A 13,245-nucleotide genomic window follows, 5' to 3' on the forward strand; every position below is an offset into this window, starting at 1 on the left:
AAAAAAGGAGAAAAGGAGGAAAGGCAGGGAACATATGAATGAGACAAAATTGGGAAGAAAAGGGGGTTGAAATGAGAATCCTCTGAAAGCCAAGTTGACCCAGCCCTTTCAAGAAATCTTAACTCCTCCTGCCCCTGTTAAAGGCATGTGAACCACAGCAACTCCATCTTGAATAGGAGCTGGGCAAAATGAGGCTGAGACCTACTGGGCTGCATTCCCAGATGGTTAGGGCATTCTAAGTCAGAGGATGAGATAGGAGGTTGGCACAAAATACAGGTCATAAAGACCTTGCTGATAAAACAGTTTGCGGTAAAGAAGGCAGCTAAAACCCACCAAAACCAAGATGGCCAGGAGAGTGACCTCTGGTCATCCTCACTGCTATACTCCCACCAGTGCCATGACAGTTTACAAATGCCATGGCAACGTCAGGAAGTTATCCTATATGGTCTTAAAAGGGGAGGCATGATTAATCCACCCCTTGTTTAGCATATAATCAAGAAATAACCACAAAAATGGGCAACCAGCAGCCCTCAGGGCTGCCCTGCCTATGGAGTAACCATTCTTTCATTCCTTTACTTTCCTAATAAACTTGCTTTCACTTTACTTTATGGACTTGCCCTGAATTCTTTCTTGTGTGAGATTCAAGAACCCTCTCTTGGGGTCTGGATCACGACCCCCTTCCTGTAACATTTTTCTGGTGACCACGAAAGGGACTCTAGCAAGGAAACTCCTGACCCAAAGGCTAACTTTGGGTAAGTGGTGGGGTCTGGTAACACCCCCACCATTGTCAACTGTCTTACGTTAATTCAGAATTTAGGTCAATTTAGTACTTAACTACTTTGCGATTGCTGGAATACAGCTCTCGTGAAGTGTTCTTGTGCACTGTGACACAAGAATCTGGCCACGCTTTTATGAATTTTGTGTGGAGCTTTCCATGAGCGAGAGTGTCCACAAATGTAATTTGAAGAGAACTCAGGACTAAGGCCCTAACAGTGGCTCTGGTTCAATTTTCTGCAACTCATATCCTCTTCTGCAGATTTTAATTCTGGGCCAAGACTCTTATTCTGCTATAGTAGAGTGTCTCTGTGCAAATTCAGGGTTGGGACTCATTACATGATACCCCAAAGTATGGTACTTTGGAATGCTGAGTACTTTGAACTGAAGAAAATTGGAAAGGCCTCAGAAGTAAGGTCTTTCTTTTTTTTTTTTTTTTTTTTTTTTTGAGACGGAGTCTTGCTCTGCCGCCCAGGCTGGAGTGCAGTGGCCGGCTCTCAGCTCACTGCAAGCTCCGCCTCCCGGGTTCACGCCATTCTCCTGTCTCAGCCTCCCGAGTAGCTGGGACTACAGGCGCCCGCCTCGTCGCCCGGCTAGTTTTTGTATTTTTTAGTAGAGACGGGGTTTCACCGTATTAGCCAGGATGGTCTCGATCTCCTGACCTCGTGATCCGCCCGTCTCGGCCTCCCAAAGTGCTGGGATTACAGGCTTGAGCCACCGCGCCCGGCCAGAAGTAAGGTCTTTCTGAACTTCTCCTGTCCTGTTTTCCACTGTAAGCAGTGGAAGTTACTACAGCTACTGGCAGCGAATTGCAGCAACTTCGATTCTTGTCTCCTCAGAAGATGTCGACTGAAGGGCATAAGGCAGAAGAAGAGACTGAGGCAAGTTTTAAAGCAGGAGTGAAAATTTATTAAAAAGCTTTAGAGCAAGAACGAAAGGAAGGAAAGTACACTGGGAAGAGGCTCAAGCGGATGACTTGAAGAACAAGTGCAAGGTTTGACCTTTTGACTTGGGTTTCTATATATTGGCATACTTCTGGGGTCTTGCAACCCTTCTACCCTGATTTTTCCCTTGGGGTGGGCTGTCCAAATGCACAATAGCCTGCTAGTGCTGGGGAGGGGAGCGTGTGCAGTGTATTTATTGAAGTTGTAAGCATGCTCACCTGAGGCGTTCTTCCCTTTTTTGGTGGAATGCCCCCAGAAGGTCACATACCAGTTAAATTCCACCATTTTGCCTCTTAGTGTGCATGTGTGAGCCCACTCGCCCCACTCCTGAGCTCTCATCAGGAAGCTCCTGATCGTAAGTTTCAGGATTTTTCTATCTATAGGGAAACTGCCTTTCCCTGGCGCTGGCTGTGAGCAATTACTATTTTAGAGAGGCGGTGTGACCACTGTCCGACCATCACCTGATGATCGTCTGACATTCCCGGTGGAGTGTGGGGGACCTATCTTGCCCTGTTTGTGTCTAGCTACCCACTGTAACACCACCACTCTTCACAGTGAGTCATGGAAACCAGAATTCCTCTTTCCCAAGCCAGGTCATAGAAACTAGAACTTCCCTTCCTCCAAGCAAGCCGTAAAACCTAGAAAGTTTACTTTCTGCCTTCTCTCTTGAAGACCCTCATTTCAGAAGGGTCCTGCCCTAATACCAGAAGGAAGGCTACACAGAGAGGCCAAAAAGAATATGAACAGACAGGCCTTGCTGGGTTTCCCCATTCAGTCTATTACATTAGATCATTATCATTCTGTTTTTGTCCAATCACATTTCTTTTTCTTTTTAAGACACAGGGTCTCTCTCTGTCGCCCAGGCTGGAGTGCAGTGGTGCAATCATTGCTTACTGTAAACTTGAACTCCTGGGCTCAAGCAACCCTCCCACCTCAGCCTCCCAAGTAGCTAGGACTATAGGATCACAATACCCAGCTAATTAATATGTGTATATGTGTGTGTATGTGTGTGTGTGTGCGCGCGTGTGTGTGTAGAAATAGGGTCTCCATCTGTTGCCCAGGCTGAGGACTCCTGGGCTCAGGCGGTCCTCCTGCCTTGGCCTCCCAAAGTGCTGGGATTACAGGTGTCACCCATTGTACCAGGCCTCTAATCACATTTCTACACAGCTATCGCCTCTTCATATAACCTAAGCATAAAAATAGACAGTTTCCTCTAGGTTTTGTGGTCTGCATTTTTGGACTCTCATGTCATGTAAAACTTTGATTGAATAGATTTGTTATGCTTTTTTGTGTGTGTTATAGGAGTGTCAGCTGTGACCCTTAAAATGGGTAAAGAAATGTTTCACACCTTTCCACCCGTACACCAGTCAGAGTTTACTACATAATTTTGGAATTGAGTGATTTCAGATGTCATTTAATTCAGCTTCATCTTGGCTTCACCACATTCTGTCGTGTGTGTGTGACTCAGTAACCACTCTGCGCCTCAATGTTTTCAAGTAAGGTTTCAATAATAAGGTTAAGCTTATTTTGTAAAATGAGGTTAAAATATATAGGGTATTGTGAAAACCACAGAAGTTATGATTTACATAAATGTAAAACACTTTGAATCATGCACATAGTAAATGCTCAAAAGTGTTCACTATTATTATGGTTGACTTAGATTAAACCTATTGTAAATATTAACTGTTCCTCTATGGTATCAGACCTCAAAGTGTGGTGTGGGGATTCATGGGGGTGGGAATTTTCTGGAGACCCTTTTCAGGAGTCCATGAGGTCAAAATTATTTTCTTAATACTACTAAGAGGTTGTCTTTTTCATTCACATTCTCTTAAGGAGATGCAGTAGTTTTTCAGTTACCTGAGAAGTGCTAACGTTATCAACAGAATCAGCTAGAGAATCCAGTTCTCACATGAAATCAGACATTAGAGACTTTTCTTACTAGATTTATTTTTTAAAAAGTTACTTGTCATAAAAACGTTGTTAGCTTGTAATGCATTAGTAATTTTAAATCAGTATTTTAAAACTTTGTTTTAATTCTAATAAAGTACTGATGTAACTGACAGAAACAAAAGCTACTTGGGGCTCTTTAATAATCTTTAAGACCGTAAAGGGATCTTGAGGTCAAATTTGAGAACCAAAGCTGTGATGCAACCTGTTTTTGAACAAACGTGGAAGCCTCACAACCACAATTTCATCCTTTCCAGCTTCCATGACTTTTTCTTGTTTCCTCTGGCTGGGCTGAATTTCTTCGTATCTGCCTGCAAAACCCCTATTCCTCCTTCAAGAGCATCCATAACTCAATTTGGTCCAGACTTCGCTGCCTCCTTGGCATCCTCTTCCACGATGCTGGCACCTCCAGTGCCGGGCCTCCCTCGGACACGTGCCCTCCTTAGCCTTGGAGTATAAACATTCTGTTTCCACGGAGGCTCTCTTGCGAGCTCGGTCTAGATTTCTCCCCTTACCAGCCTGGCACAGGTACCAAGGGGAGGTGCCTGGGCTCCACAGGCCCAACGGGCCAGAGGGTCGCCGGTAGCGTCAACCAAGTGCACGACGGCCCAAGGGTGGCCAAGCGCGAGGTAAGAGCCGAGCTCAGTCCCAGCCCACCGGGTTTCCGGCACCGCCCTGCCGCGTAGGGGCGGAGTCGCGCGCCTACACAGGGTGTGGCCTCCAGCCCGCGCGGGAAAGGGCCTGCGCCGCATGCGCGCGCACAGTCGGCGGCCGCGCGCAGCACGCTCAGGGCCGGGATGGCGGCGGCGGCGGCGGCAGGAAGCGGGACACCCCGAGAGGAGGAGGGACCTGCTGGGGAAGCAGCGGCCTTGCAGCCCCAAGCCCCAACGAGTGTGTCTGGGGCTCGTCTCTCGAGGTTGCCTCTGGCGCGAGTGAAGGCCTTGGTGAAGGCGGACCCCGACGTCACGCTAGCGGGACAAGAAGCCATCTTCATTCTGGCACGAGCCGCGGTGCGGCAGCAGCGCGAGGGCACGCGGGGGTGGGGGAGGTGGAGCGCGGGGCGGAGCCTCGGGGCCTTCCGCGGGCGGGGCTTAGGGCGGCGTGGGCTGGGTTTTGAGATGTAGGTGCGGACCCGGAAGGCGGAGGAAAGGGGCCGGGGACCTATGCGAGTTGTATGTTTTGTTAACACTCCTCCCTCTTGTTGAGGACCTGGTTAGTGAGTGACTTTAATTTGTATCTCCAGGGCCTCATACAGAACTTGTAGGAGTCTTTAGTGAATGAAGGAAAATACTGGGAAGAGGGTAGCGGAGTGGTACCCTCCAGGACAATCTTAGCTTCCAGAACATTTTCTTGCCCCTGAGCCTTTCTTCTCCCTTTCTGCCCCCACCCACAAACCAGAGCCCTCACCTCTTCAGTGTGCTAGAACCCATTACTAAAACTTTGCTTTTTTACTTCACAGGAACTGTTTGTGGAGACCATTGCAAAAGATGCCTACTGTTGCGCTCAGCAGGGAAAAAGGAAAACTCTTCAGAGGAGAGACTTGGGTAGAGTGGCACTGCCAGTGTCTGGGGACAGAGAAGGGAGGGCTGGGCTGGTTTTGCCTTGCACAGGTTGAGAAGACGTCCCTCTGATCTGAGAGGTGCCACAGCGTCTCTCCCCAGGATGGTTTCTGTTGGCCACGGTGCCAGGAAGCCCTACCTGTAGAGGCTTTCTGCTTGGGGTGGTGGAGCAGTGTGTGGTGTCTGGGGTTGCCAAAGCGGACTGGATCCCTTCATACCTTATGCCAAATTGCACCAGAAAAACATAATTCTTTTTCACCTAGCAACTGGGGATTTGATTTCTGACTCTTGTCTGGCTGGTAACCCTCACCTGTGTAAGCTTTCATATACCGTGTTCTCATGCGCCCTGCGTCTATTGCCACATTCTTCTCTGATAACTTTAAGAGCAAAGCGAATAAATAATTTAGATGTATTTTAGGAGCCCACTCCCCCCCACATTGAGTGATATTTGCCTACACTTTCTTTTTTTTTTTTTTTTTTTTTTTTTTTTTTTTTTTGAGACGGAGTCTCACTCTGTCGCCCAGGCTGGAGTACAGTGGCCGGATCTCAGCTCACTGCAAGCTCTGCCTCCCGGGTTTACGCCATTCTCCCTGCCTCAGCCTCCCGAGTAGCTGGGACTACAGGCGCCCGCCACCTCGCCCGGCTAGTTTTTTGTATTTTTTAGTAGAGACGGGGTTTCACCGTGTTAGCCAGGATGGTCTCGATCTCCTGACCTCGTGATCCACCCGTCTCGGCCTCCCAAAGTGCTGGGATTACAGGCTTGAGCCACCGTGCCCGGCCGATATTTGCCTACACTTTCTTACTCTTCTAGGGAGACAACTAATGTATATGAGAGTTGCTGGTAGAGTAGATAGGGATCTCAAGGCAGCAAGGGACGCATCTTATAATTGCCCTCATTTGCCCAAAGCCTCATGCCCTTCACTGTAGATTGTGCTGTTTTCTGACTGACGTCAGCATGGCTGGAGTTAGTCAGGTGTCTCTTTGCCTTGTGTTTCAGATAATGCAATAGAAGCTGTGGATGAATTTGCTTTTCTGGAAGGTGAGTTCTCTCTCAGTGGGCAATAATTTCCGCCTGTCTTTTGCATGTTGATGTCAAATTCAAGACCTCATGAAACGGATGCCTGCTTCTTGTTTGTGTAGGGGTAATTCTTTCTCCGTACTTGCTGTTAGGATAGAAAAAAGTAACTTGCTAAATGAGGTTCAGTTTTCTCCCTTGGGGAATTAAAACTTCTACCTGAAAATTGCTAGCCATAAAGAAATAGGAGAGAATATAAAGATCCCAGTGTAGTTAGATGAATTCAGAAGTTTGATTCGTATCTTGTTCGCCATACTTAGATATCAGGCTTGCCCCCCTTATCATGTTAGAGATCAGAAACAATTGTCAACATTTAAAGGGTCACCACTTGTTCTTTTTTCTTTAACAATCTGTATGAAGTGATTATTTTGCTGCAATAAGACTTGTACCTGTCTGTATTTATTTTTAGGAGTCATGGATTAACTTGTGTACTAACTAAATTTTTTCATTAAAAAAGCAAATATTTGAAATACCTAATTTTAGCTACCTTGCCTCAGAGCTATTTCTGCTACTTAATTTTTTTTTTTTGAGACGGGGTCTCCCTCTGTCGCCCAGGCTGTAGTGCAGTGGCGCGATCTCGGCTCACTGCAAGCTCCGCCTCCCGGGTTCACGCCATTCTCCTGCCTCAGCCTCCCCAAGTTTTTGGGACTACAGGCGCCCGCCACCACGCCCGGCTAATTTTTTTTTTTTTGCATTTTTAGTAGAGACGGGGTTTCACTGTGTTAGCCAGGATGGTCTCGATCTCCTGACCTCGTGATCCGCCCGCCTTGGCCTCCCGAAGTGTTCGGATTACAGGCGTGAGCCACCGCGCCTGGCTGCTACTTAATTCTTAAATCTGATCAGCTTACTCTTCACTACACATATATAGCCATGTGCTGCACAATAACATTTTGGTCAGCCATGGACTGCTCACATGAGGGTGGTCCCATCAGATTATAATGGAGCTGAAAAATTCCTGTTGCCCAGTGAGGTAGTGGTCATAACATCCTAATGAAATACATTACCTTTTCTATATTTAGATATGTTTAAATACGCTTATCACCATGTTACATTTGCCTACAGTATTCAGTACAGTAACATGCTGTTCAAATCTGTAGCCTGAGAGCAATAGGTATACCCTGTAGACTTAAGTGTATAGTAGGCTATACCATCTAGCTTTGTGTAAGTACACTCTATGGTGTTCACACAGTGGTGAAATCGCCTGAAGATGTAATGCATTTCTCAGGATGTATCCTTGTTGTTGAGCGACACGTGACTGTATTTTGATTGAATAGCTTAGCAAAAGCCATGTATCCTCATTTCGTTCTCCCAGGGTGTTCTCATTGCCTCCTCTAAGCCTTATTACCTTTAGAAATCTCTTGATTTATTCCACTCTTTTTTGCCCCTTTGTTCTGCATCTCCATGTCAACCTCGGCCCCTGGTCCTTTTAATAGATATTTTTAAAATGTCTTATTAGATACATTACCATGGCTAGCTTCATGCCTAGACTATTGAGCATTCTTTTAATTTGCAGATTTTTCTTCAGCCTCTTTCCACCTACTCATTTTTCTTAAAATTAACTTTTTTTAGTCCTACCTAAGGCAGGCACTCCTTGTGACAGACTTTCTGTAAGTTCTCCAGTCAAAAATGTTTGGAGCCTACTTTACCTCTTCATTTTTAATTACCAGCTTTTCAAAGACAGGAGTGATATGATCCGATTTGTATTTTAAGTACACAACATTGCTGTCCTGGGGAAAGTAAACTGGAGGGTACTTGGAGTAGAAGTGGGAAGGTCTTACGTAGTTTTCCACTCTAGCCTCTATCACAGCGTAGTGCTTAGCTTGGATTTTTAATAAATGGCCATTTATTGAATGATTGCTGTGTTTATTTTCATCCTCTGCTTTCATCCTCATTTATCTCTGTAATTGAATCCCTCTGCTCTAACCTACATTGGTAGATCTGAATGTTAGCCACCATAGCCCCTGTGGATTCAGTCTGCATTATATTATTTTTTACTTGGTAAAATAAATGTTCTTATGTCCTTAGATGTGTATGGTCTAAGTAAATACATTTTTTTTTCTTTTTATGAGCAATACATATCCATGGTTGAAAATCAAATAGTTACCTAATGGCTTATAATGAAGTGTAGCTGCTGTCCACCCACTGTTTTGTTAGTGTTTTGAGCTTTTCTGGTGGTTACGTTTATTTCTAATTAATATGCTTACCCATTGATGTGTCAGCTGTAGACAGTGTGTGTTGACTTCCTGCTGTGATAAATGAAGATTTGGCTAACCTGTAGAACCCCATAAATGCCCTTGTCTTTCTTATTTTTGGTAGTTGTATCACTAGTTTTAGTTTCTTTTTTTTTTTTTTTTTTTTTTTTTTTTTTTTTTTTGAGGCGGAGTCTCGCTCTGTCGCCCGGACTGGAGTGCAGTGGCCGGATCTCAGCTCACTGCAAGCTCCGCCTCCCCGGGTTTACGCCATTCTCCCGCCTCAGCCTCCCGAGTAGCTGGGACTACAGGCGCCCGCCACCTCGCCCAGCTAGTTTTTGTATTTTTAGTAGAGACGGGGTTTCACCGTGTTAGCCAGGATGGTCTCGATCTCCTGACCTCGTGATCCGCCCATCTCGGCCTCCCAAAGTGCTGGGATTACAGGCTTGAGCCACCGCGCCCGGCCAGTTTCTTTACCTCTACAGTTTATATAACATACTGGAATGTCTTCGGTTGTTGTTGTGTCCAACTTTTAATGTATTTCTTGACTCCCCAGTTTGTAACGTATGACTATTAGTGCATGTATCCCTTTTCCCTTTTTAGTTCACATCTAGCTATCAATTTGTGTTATCTAGTAATTTGACATTGTCAAAGCTAATAACATTTAAATCTTATCACAGTTAAATCTTCCATGCTTTATCCCTCATTGATGGTAGAAGTTGAAAACTAGGACTGTGAACAGTCTTTCTCTACCCTCTCTCTGTCCCTTAATTACTCATTCAGGTCCCCTCCCTGCAAACAACTGTTACTAGTTTTCTTGTGTAATGTGGATATTTTATGCAAATATGTTTATATGTGCATATGTATATTCTTTTTCTAAGTCTTATGAAATACAACATATGTAAAGTGTGTGCTGTAAATGTAAAGTCAATAAATGATAAAATGAATACCCTCGTAACCACCATCTTGGCCAAGGGATAGGGTATCGTCAGCCCCCAAAAGTCCCACATATATTCATTCTTCATCATACCTCTTCTCATCCCTTTTCCCGACATTACTGTATTCTAACTTTTTTGGTAATTGCTTCCTTTTCTTTATAGTTTACTATATTAGCATGCATCCCTGAACACTAAAGTTTAGTTTTGTTTTTTCGAACTCTCTGCAAATGGAACCAAACCATATGCATTCGTTGGTCAACATCTGTCACACAACTGTTTTCTTTAAGTTAACACATTTATGAGATTCATCTGTATGATTGCACATAACTCATTTGTTCATGTTCCTTGCTATATGACAGTACCACAATTGAGCTATTGTAATGTTGATATTTGGGAAACCTTATTTTTCCTATTATAAACAATTTGCTGTGAACAGTCTTGTACATGTTTCTCTAGGGTGGATGTGTATGTGTGTATAAAATATATAATACTGCTGGAACCCAGGATATATAGGGTATTCATATCTCCATCTTTGGCAGGTACTGCTGAACTTCATGTATTCCAATTCACATTCCTACCAGCAGTGCATAATAATTCCCATTGCTTCTCATTCTTACCCACGCTTGGTATTACCAGAGTTTTTGATTTTTGACATGCTGTTATTGAATGTAAGTGATAGTTGCATTGTGGTGGTAGTTTGTATTGCCCTGATTGTAGGTGATATTGAACATCTTTTCATATGCATGCCTGTTTTTTTTTTGAGGGGTGTCTCCTATTTTTCTGTTAGGCATTTTTGTCCTTTTTAAAATTGATTTTTAACAATGCTTCGTATATTTTATTTCATTTTTATTTATTATTTGTTTTTGAGATGGAGTCTTGCTTTGTCATCCAGGCTGGAAGGCAGTGGCATGATCTCTGCTCACTGCAACCCCTGCTTCCAAGTTCAGGAGATTCTCAAGTAGCTGGGACTATAGGCGTGCACCACCACGCCTGGCTAATTTTGGTATTTTTGGGTAGAGATGGGGTTTCACTGTGTTGGCCAGGCTGGTCTTGAACTCCTGATCTCAAGTGATCTGCCCACCTCCCCCTCCCAAAGTGCTGGGATTACAGGCATGAGCCACTGCGCCTAGCCTTTTTTTTTTTTTTTTTTTTTTAAAAAAACATGGTTCTTTAGAAGAGAGCCCTGTGGTTTTTTTTTTTTCTTTTCTTCCAAGTTAGCTTTTAATGCCTGTCTTCTGGTTGTGCTGTCTGTGGGGAGGGCTTTGGGGAGACAGGGGCAACTGTTTCTCATACAGACCCTCTGGTCACTCACCAAATTTTCGTCTCACGTCGCCATTCCTGATGACCGGAGCCTGGAGCTTCCTCATGGTTCTTTTAGGCAGATGGGCCTCCTCTTCTGCTGCAGCCCCTCTGTGTTCATTCCAGGCTCCTTTTCCCTCTGCTCTATTTATAAGCCTACTTTGATCAGGTTTCTGTTACTCAGTTTTTTTGTTGAAATCCATTAACTGCCAGTGGGCCCCTATGTGTTGTAGATTTATACTTTTTAAACTTTTTTACCTTTTGAATGGAATCTTGGATGGGAGGGCATACATACTTGTGGGCCCAGTCCCCCATCTGGAACTGAAACTTTCTAAAGGTTTCTCTTTAATTAGAGAGTTGACCTCATTTATTTTATATTATTCCATCCTTATATGGTCTTCATCAATGTTCATTAACTTACACGACGACTTCTTAGCCCTTTTCCCACTTCTAACTCTTCAGACTAGTATGCTTAATTCCTAACTGCCCACCATCTGTAATGACGTGTTTTTCCCTGGGGATATTTTGGATAGATCATCCTCAAAATTAGTATTTTGGTCTTAGAGAACTGCTGCCAATACCGGAGCCTCTTCTGCATGAACTTAGCCCAGCTTATTACACTAATCCAGCTCCTGAGGTCCCCAGGTATACTCATTGCTCTTTGTATGTTTAGGTACTTTGGATTGATTGCTGAGCGGGGCAGTTTTGTGAGCCTTCATCTGCAGCCTTCAGTTCACCCCTCTCCACAGGCCTCAGCTTTGAAGAACAGAGTCTTTGCACTTACACACACTCTTCCTGTTCTGCCTTCACCTATGCCGGGATAAGCAGAGATCTCATCAATTAGCTCTTCTCTGCAAGGTCTTCCACTGCTTCTGTCTGTCTTCCATATCAAGCCTGGATGCAGCTGCTGCTGCTTAGAGCAGGGATGAAGAAAGTGTTCTGCATAAGTGACTTCCTGAATGATAAGGACCAGAATAAAGGTTTTTGATCAACCTCAGTCTAGTGTGTTTTATAATCTCGCCTTTGTTCTTACCCTGTGACTGGAGAGCCACCGTACCTGGTCACAGACCTTCCTGATCTTCCCTCCCAGCCATTCTAACCTGCAGTCCTTTCATTAATTTTGTTCTTTTATTTTTCCAGCACGTCACCAGAAAGTGGTTCCAGAATTTATGGAATACCGCTTGACCTGAGGAGTTCAAATAAATAGGACGGTCCTAGATTGAAAGCCAGTTAAATTTTTTTTTTTTAAGTTTTATTTATTGACCTATAATCCACATACTCTATATTTCACCAATTTAAAGTATACAATTCAGTGGTATTTAGTATATTCACAAATACGTACACCAGTCAACCACAGTCGATTTTAGAACATTTTCATATGAATGGAATCATGTAATAATGTGGTCTATCGTGTCTGGCTTTTTTCACTTTGATAATGTTTTTAAGCATTATCTATGCTATATAGCATGTACTAGTACCTCATTTTAAAAAATTGTAGTAAATTGTACATAAAGTAAAATTTACTTTTGTAATAATTTTTAAGCATGTGGTTCCATGGCATTAAGTACATTCACATTGTTGTGCAACTAACACCATCATCCATCTCCAGAACTTTAAAAATCTTCCCAAGCTGAAACTTCATACTCATTATATAATCACTCCTCATTCCCTACATCTTGCAGTCCCTGGCTAAGCTTTGGTTTGGAGGAAAGTTGTGGGTGACATAACGAAGGAGGCAGAGTACCTAGAAAGTAGCAGTTAAGGAAAGCAGCAGGAAGCCTTGGACAGTGGTTGTTAATTGGGTCATGGATCATTTTTAAAATAGTCCATGGGATTTGCTCCCTAGAATGATGCACAGATGTTCTGTACTGTAATGTTTAAAAAATAAGCTTTATTTTGGAGTAATACTAGATTTGCAGAAGAGTTGCAAAGGCAGTAGAGAGAAGTCTCATATGCCCCTTACCTCGTTTCCCCATTGTTTTTTTTTTGAGACGGAGTCTCGCTCTGTCGCCCAGGCTGGAGTGCAGTGGCCAGATCTCAGCTCACTGCAAGCTCTGCTTCCCGGGTTTACGCCATTCTCCTGCCTCAGCCTCCTGAGTAGCTGGGACTACAGGCGCCCGTCACCTCGCCCGGCTAGTTTTTTGTATTTTTTTTTAGTAGAGATGGGGTTTCACCGTGTTAGCCAGGATGGTCTCGATCTCCTGACCTCGTGATCCTCCCGTCTCAGCCTCCCAAAGTGCTGGGATTACAGGCTTGAGCCACCGCGCCTGGCCAAAGTTTTTTTTTTTTGTCAATCAATGTTGACCAGGTTGGTCTCAAACATGTAGCCTCGCCTCCCCGAGTGCCAGGGCAACCGGCCTGAGCCACTGTGGCTCCCCCGCATTGTTAACATTACCAAGTACATTGGTCACAACTGAGAAACGGACATTTATAGGTTACTGTTTACAGTCTATTTGGATTTCACCATTTTTTCATTAATACCCCTTTTCTCAGATCCAGTCCATGTTACTATATCATATT

At 44.1% G+C, this 13,245-nt stretch overlaps 1 protein-coding gene across 1 annotated transcript; it reads left to right on the plus strand.

Moving 5' to 3' along the window:
- The first annotated feature begins 4,406 nt into the window (after positions 1-4,406).
- Positions 4,407-11,722, plus strand: POLE4 (DNA polymerase epsilon 4, accessory subunit). Its single transcript, XM_010379273.2, has 4 exons — positions 4,407-4,675; positions 5,125-5,209; positions 6,222-6,263; positions 11,399-11,722. Exons 1-4 carry the CDS (start codon positions 4,463-4,465, stop codon positions 11,410-11,412), a joined length of 354 nt encoding a protein of 117 aa, XP_010377575.1. The 5' UTR covers positions 4,407-4,462; the 3' UTR covers positions 11,413-11,722.
- Positions 11,723-13,245: the final 1,523 nt, after the last annotated feature.

The sequence above is a fragment of the Rhinopithecus roxellana genome, chromosome 17, assembly GCF_007565055.1.
Source record: "Rhinopithecus roxellana isolate Shanxi Qingling chromosome 17, ASM756505v1, whole genome shotgun sequence".
Taxonomy (NCBI): Eukaryota; Metazoa; Chordata; class Mammalia; order Primates; family Cercopithecidae; genus Rhinopithecus; species Rhinopithecus roxellana.

Excerpts from the sequence above, each read along its gene's own strand:
- POLE4 (XM_010379273.2), top strand. The coding sequence starts at position 4,463 with ATGGCGGCGGCGGCGGCGGCAGGAAGCGGGACACCCCGAGAGGAGGAG. Across the intron at positions 4,676-5,124 it reads TCATTCTGGCACGAGCCGCG|GAACTGTTTGTGGAGACCAT; the intron begins GTGCGGCAGCAG and ends TTTACTTCACAG. Across the intron at positions 5,210-6,221 it reads TCTTCAGAGGAGAGACTTGG|ATAATGCAATAGAAGCTGTG; the intron begins GTAGAGTGGCAC and ends CTTGTGTTTCAG.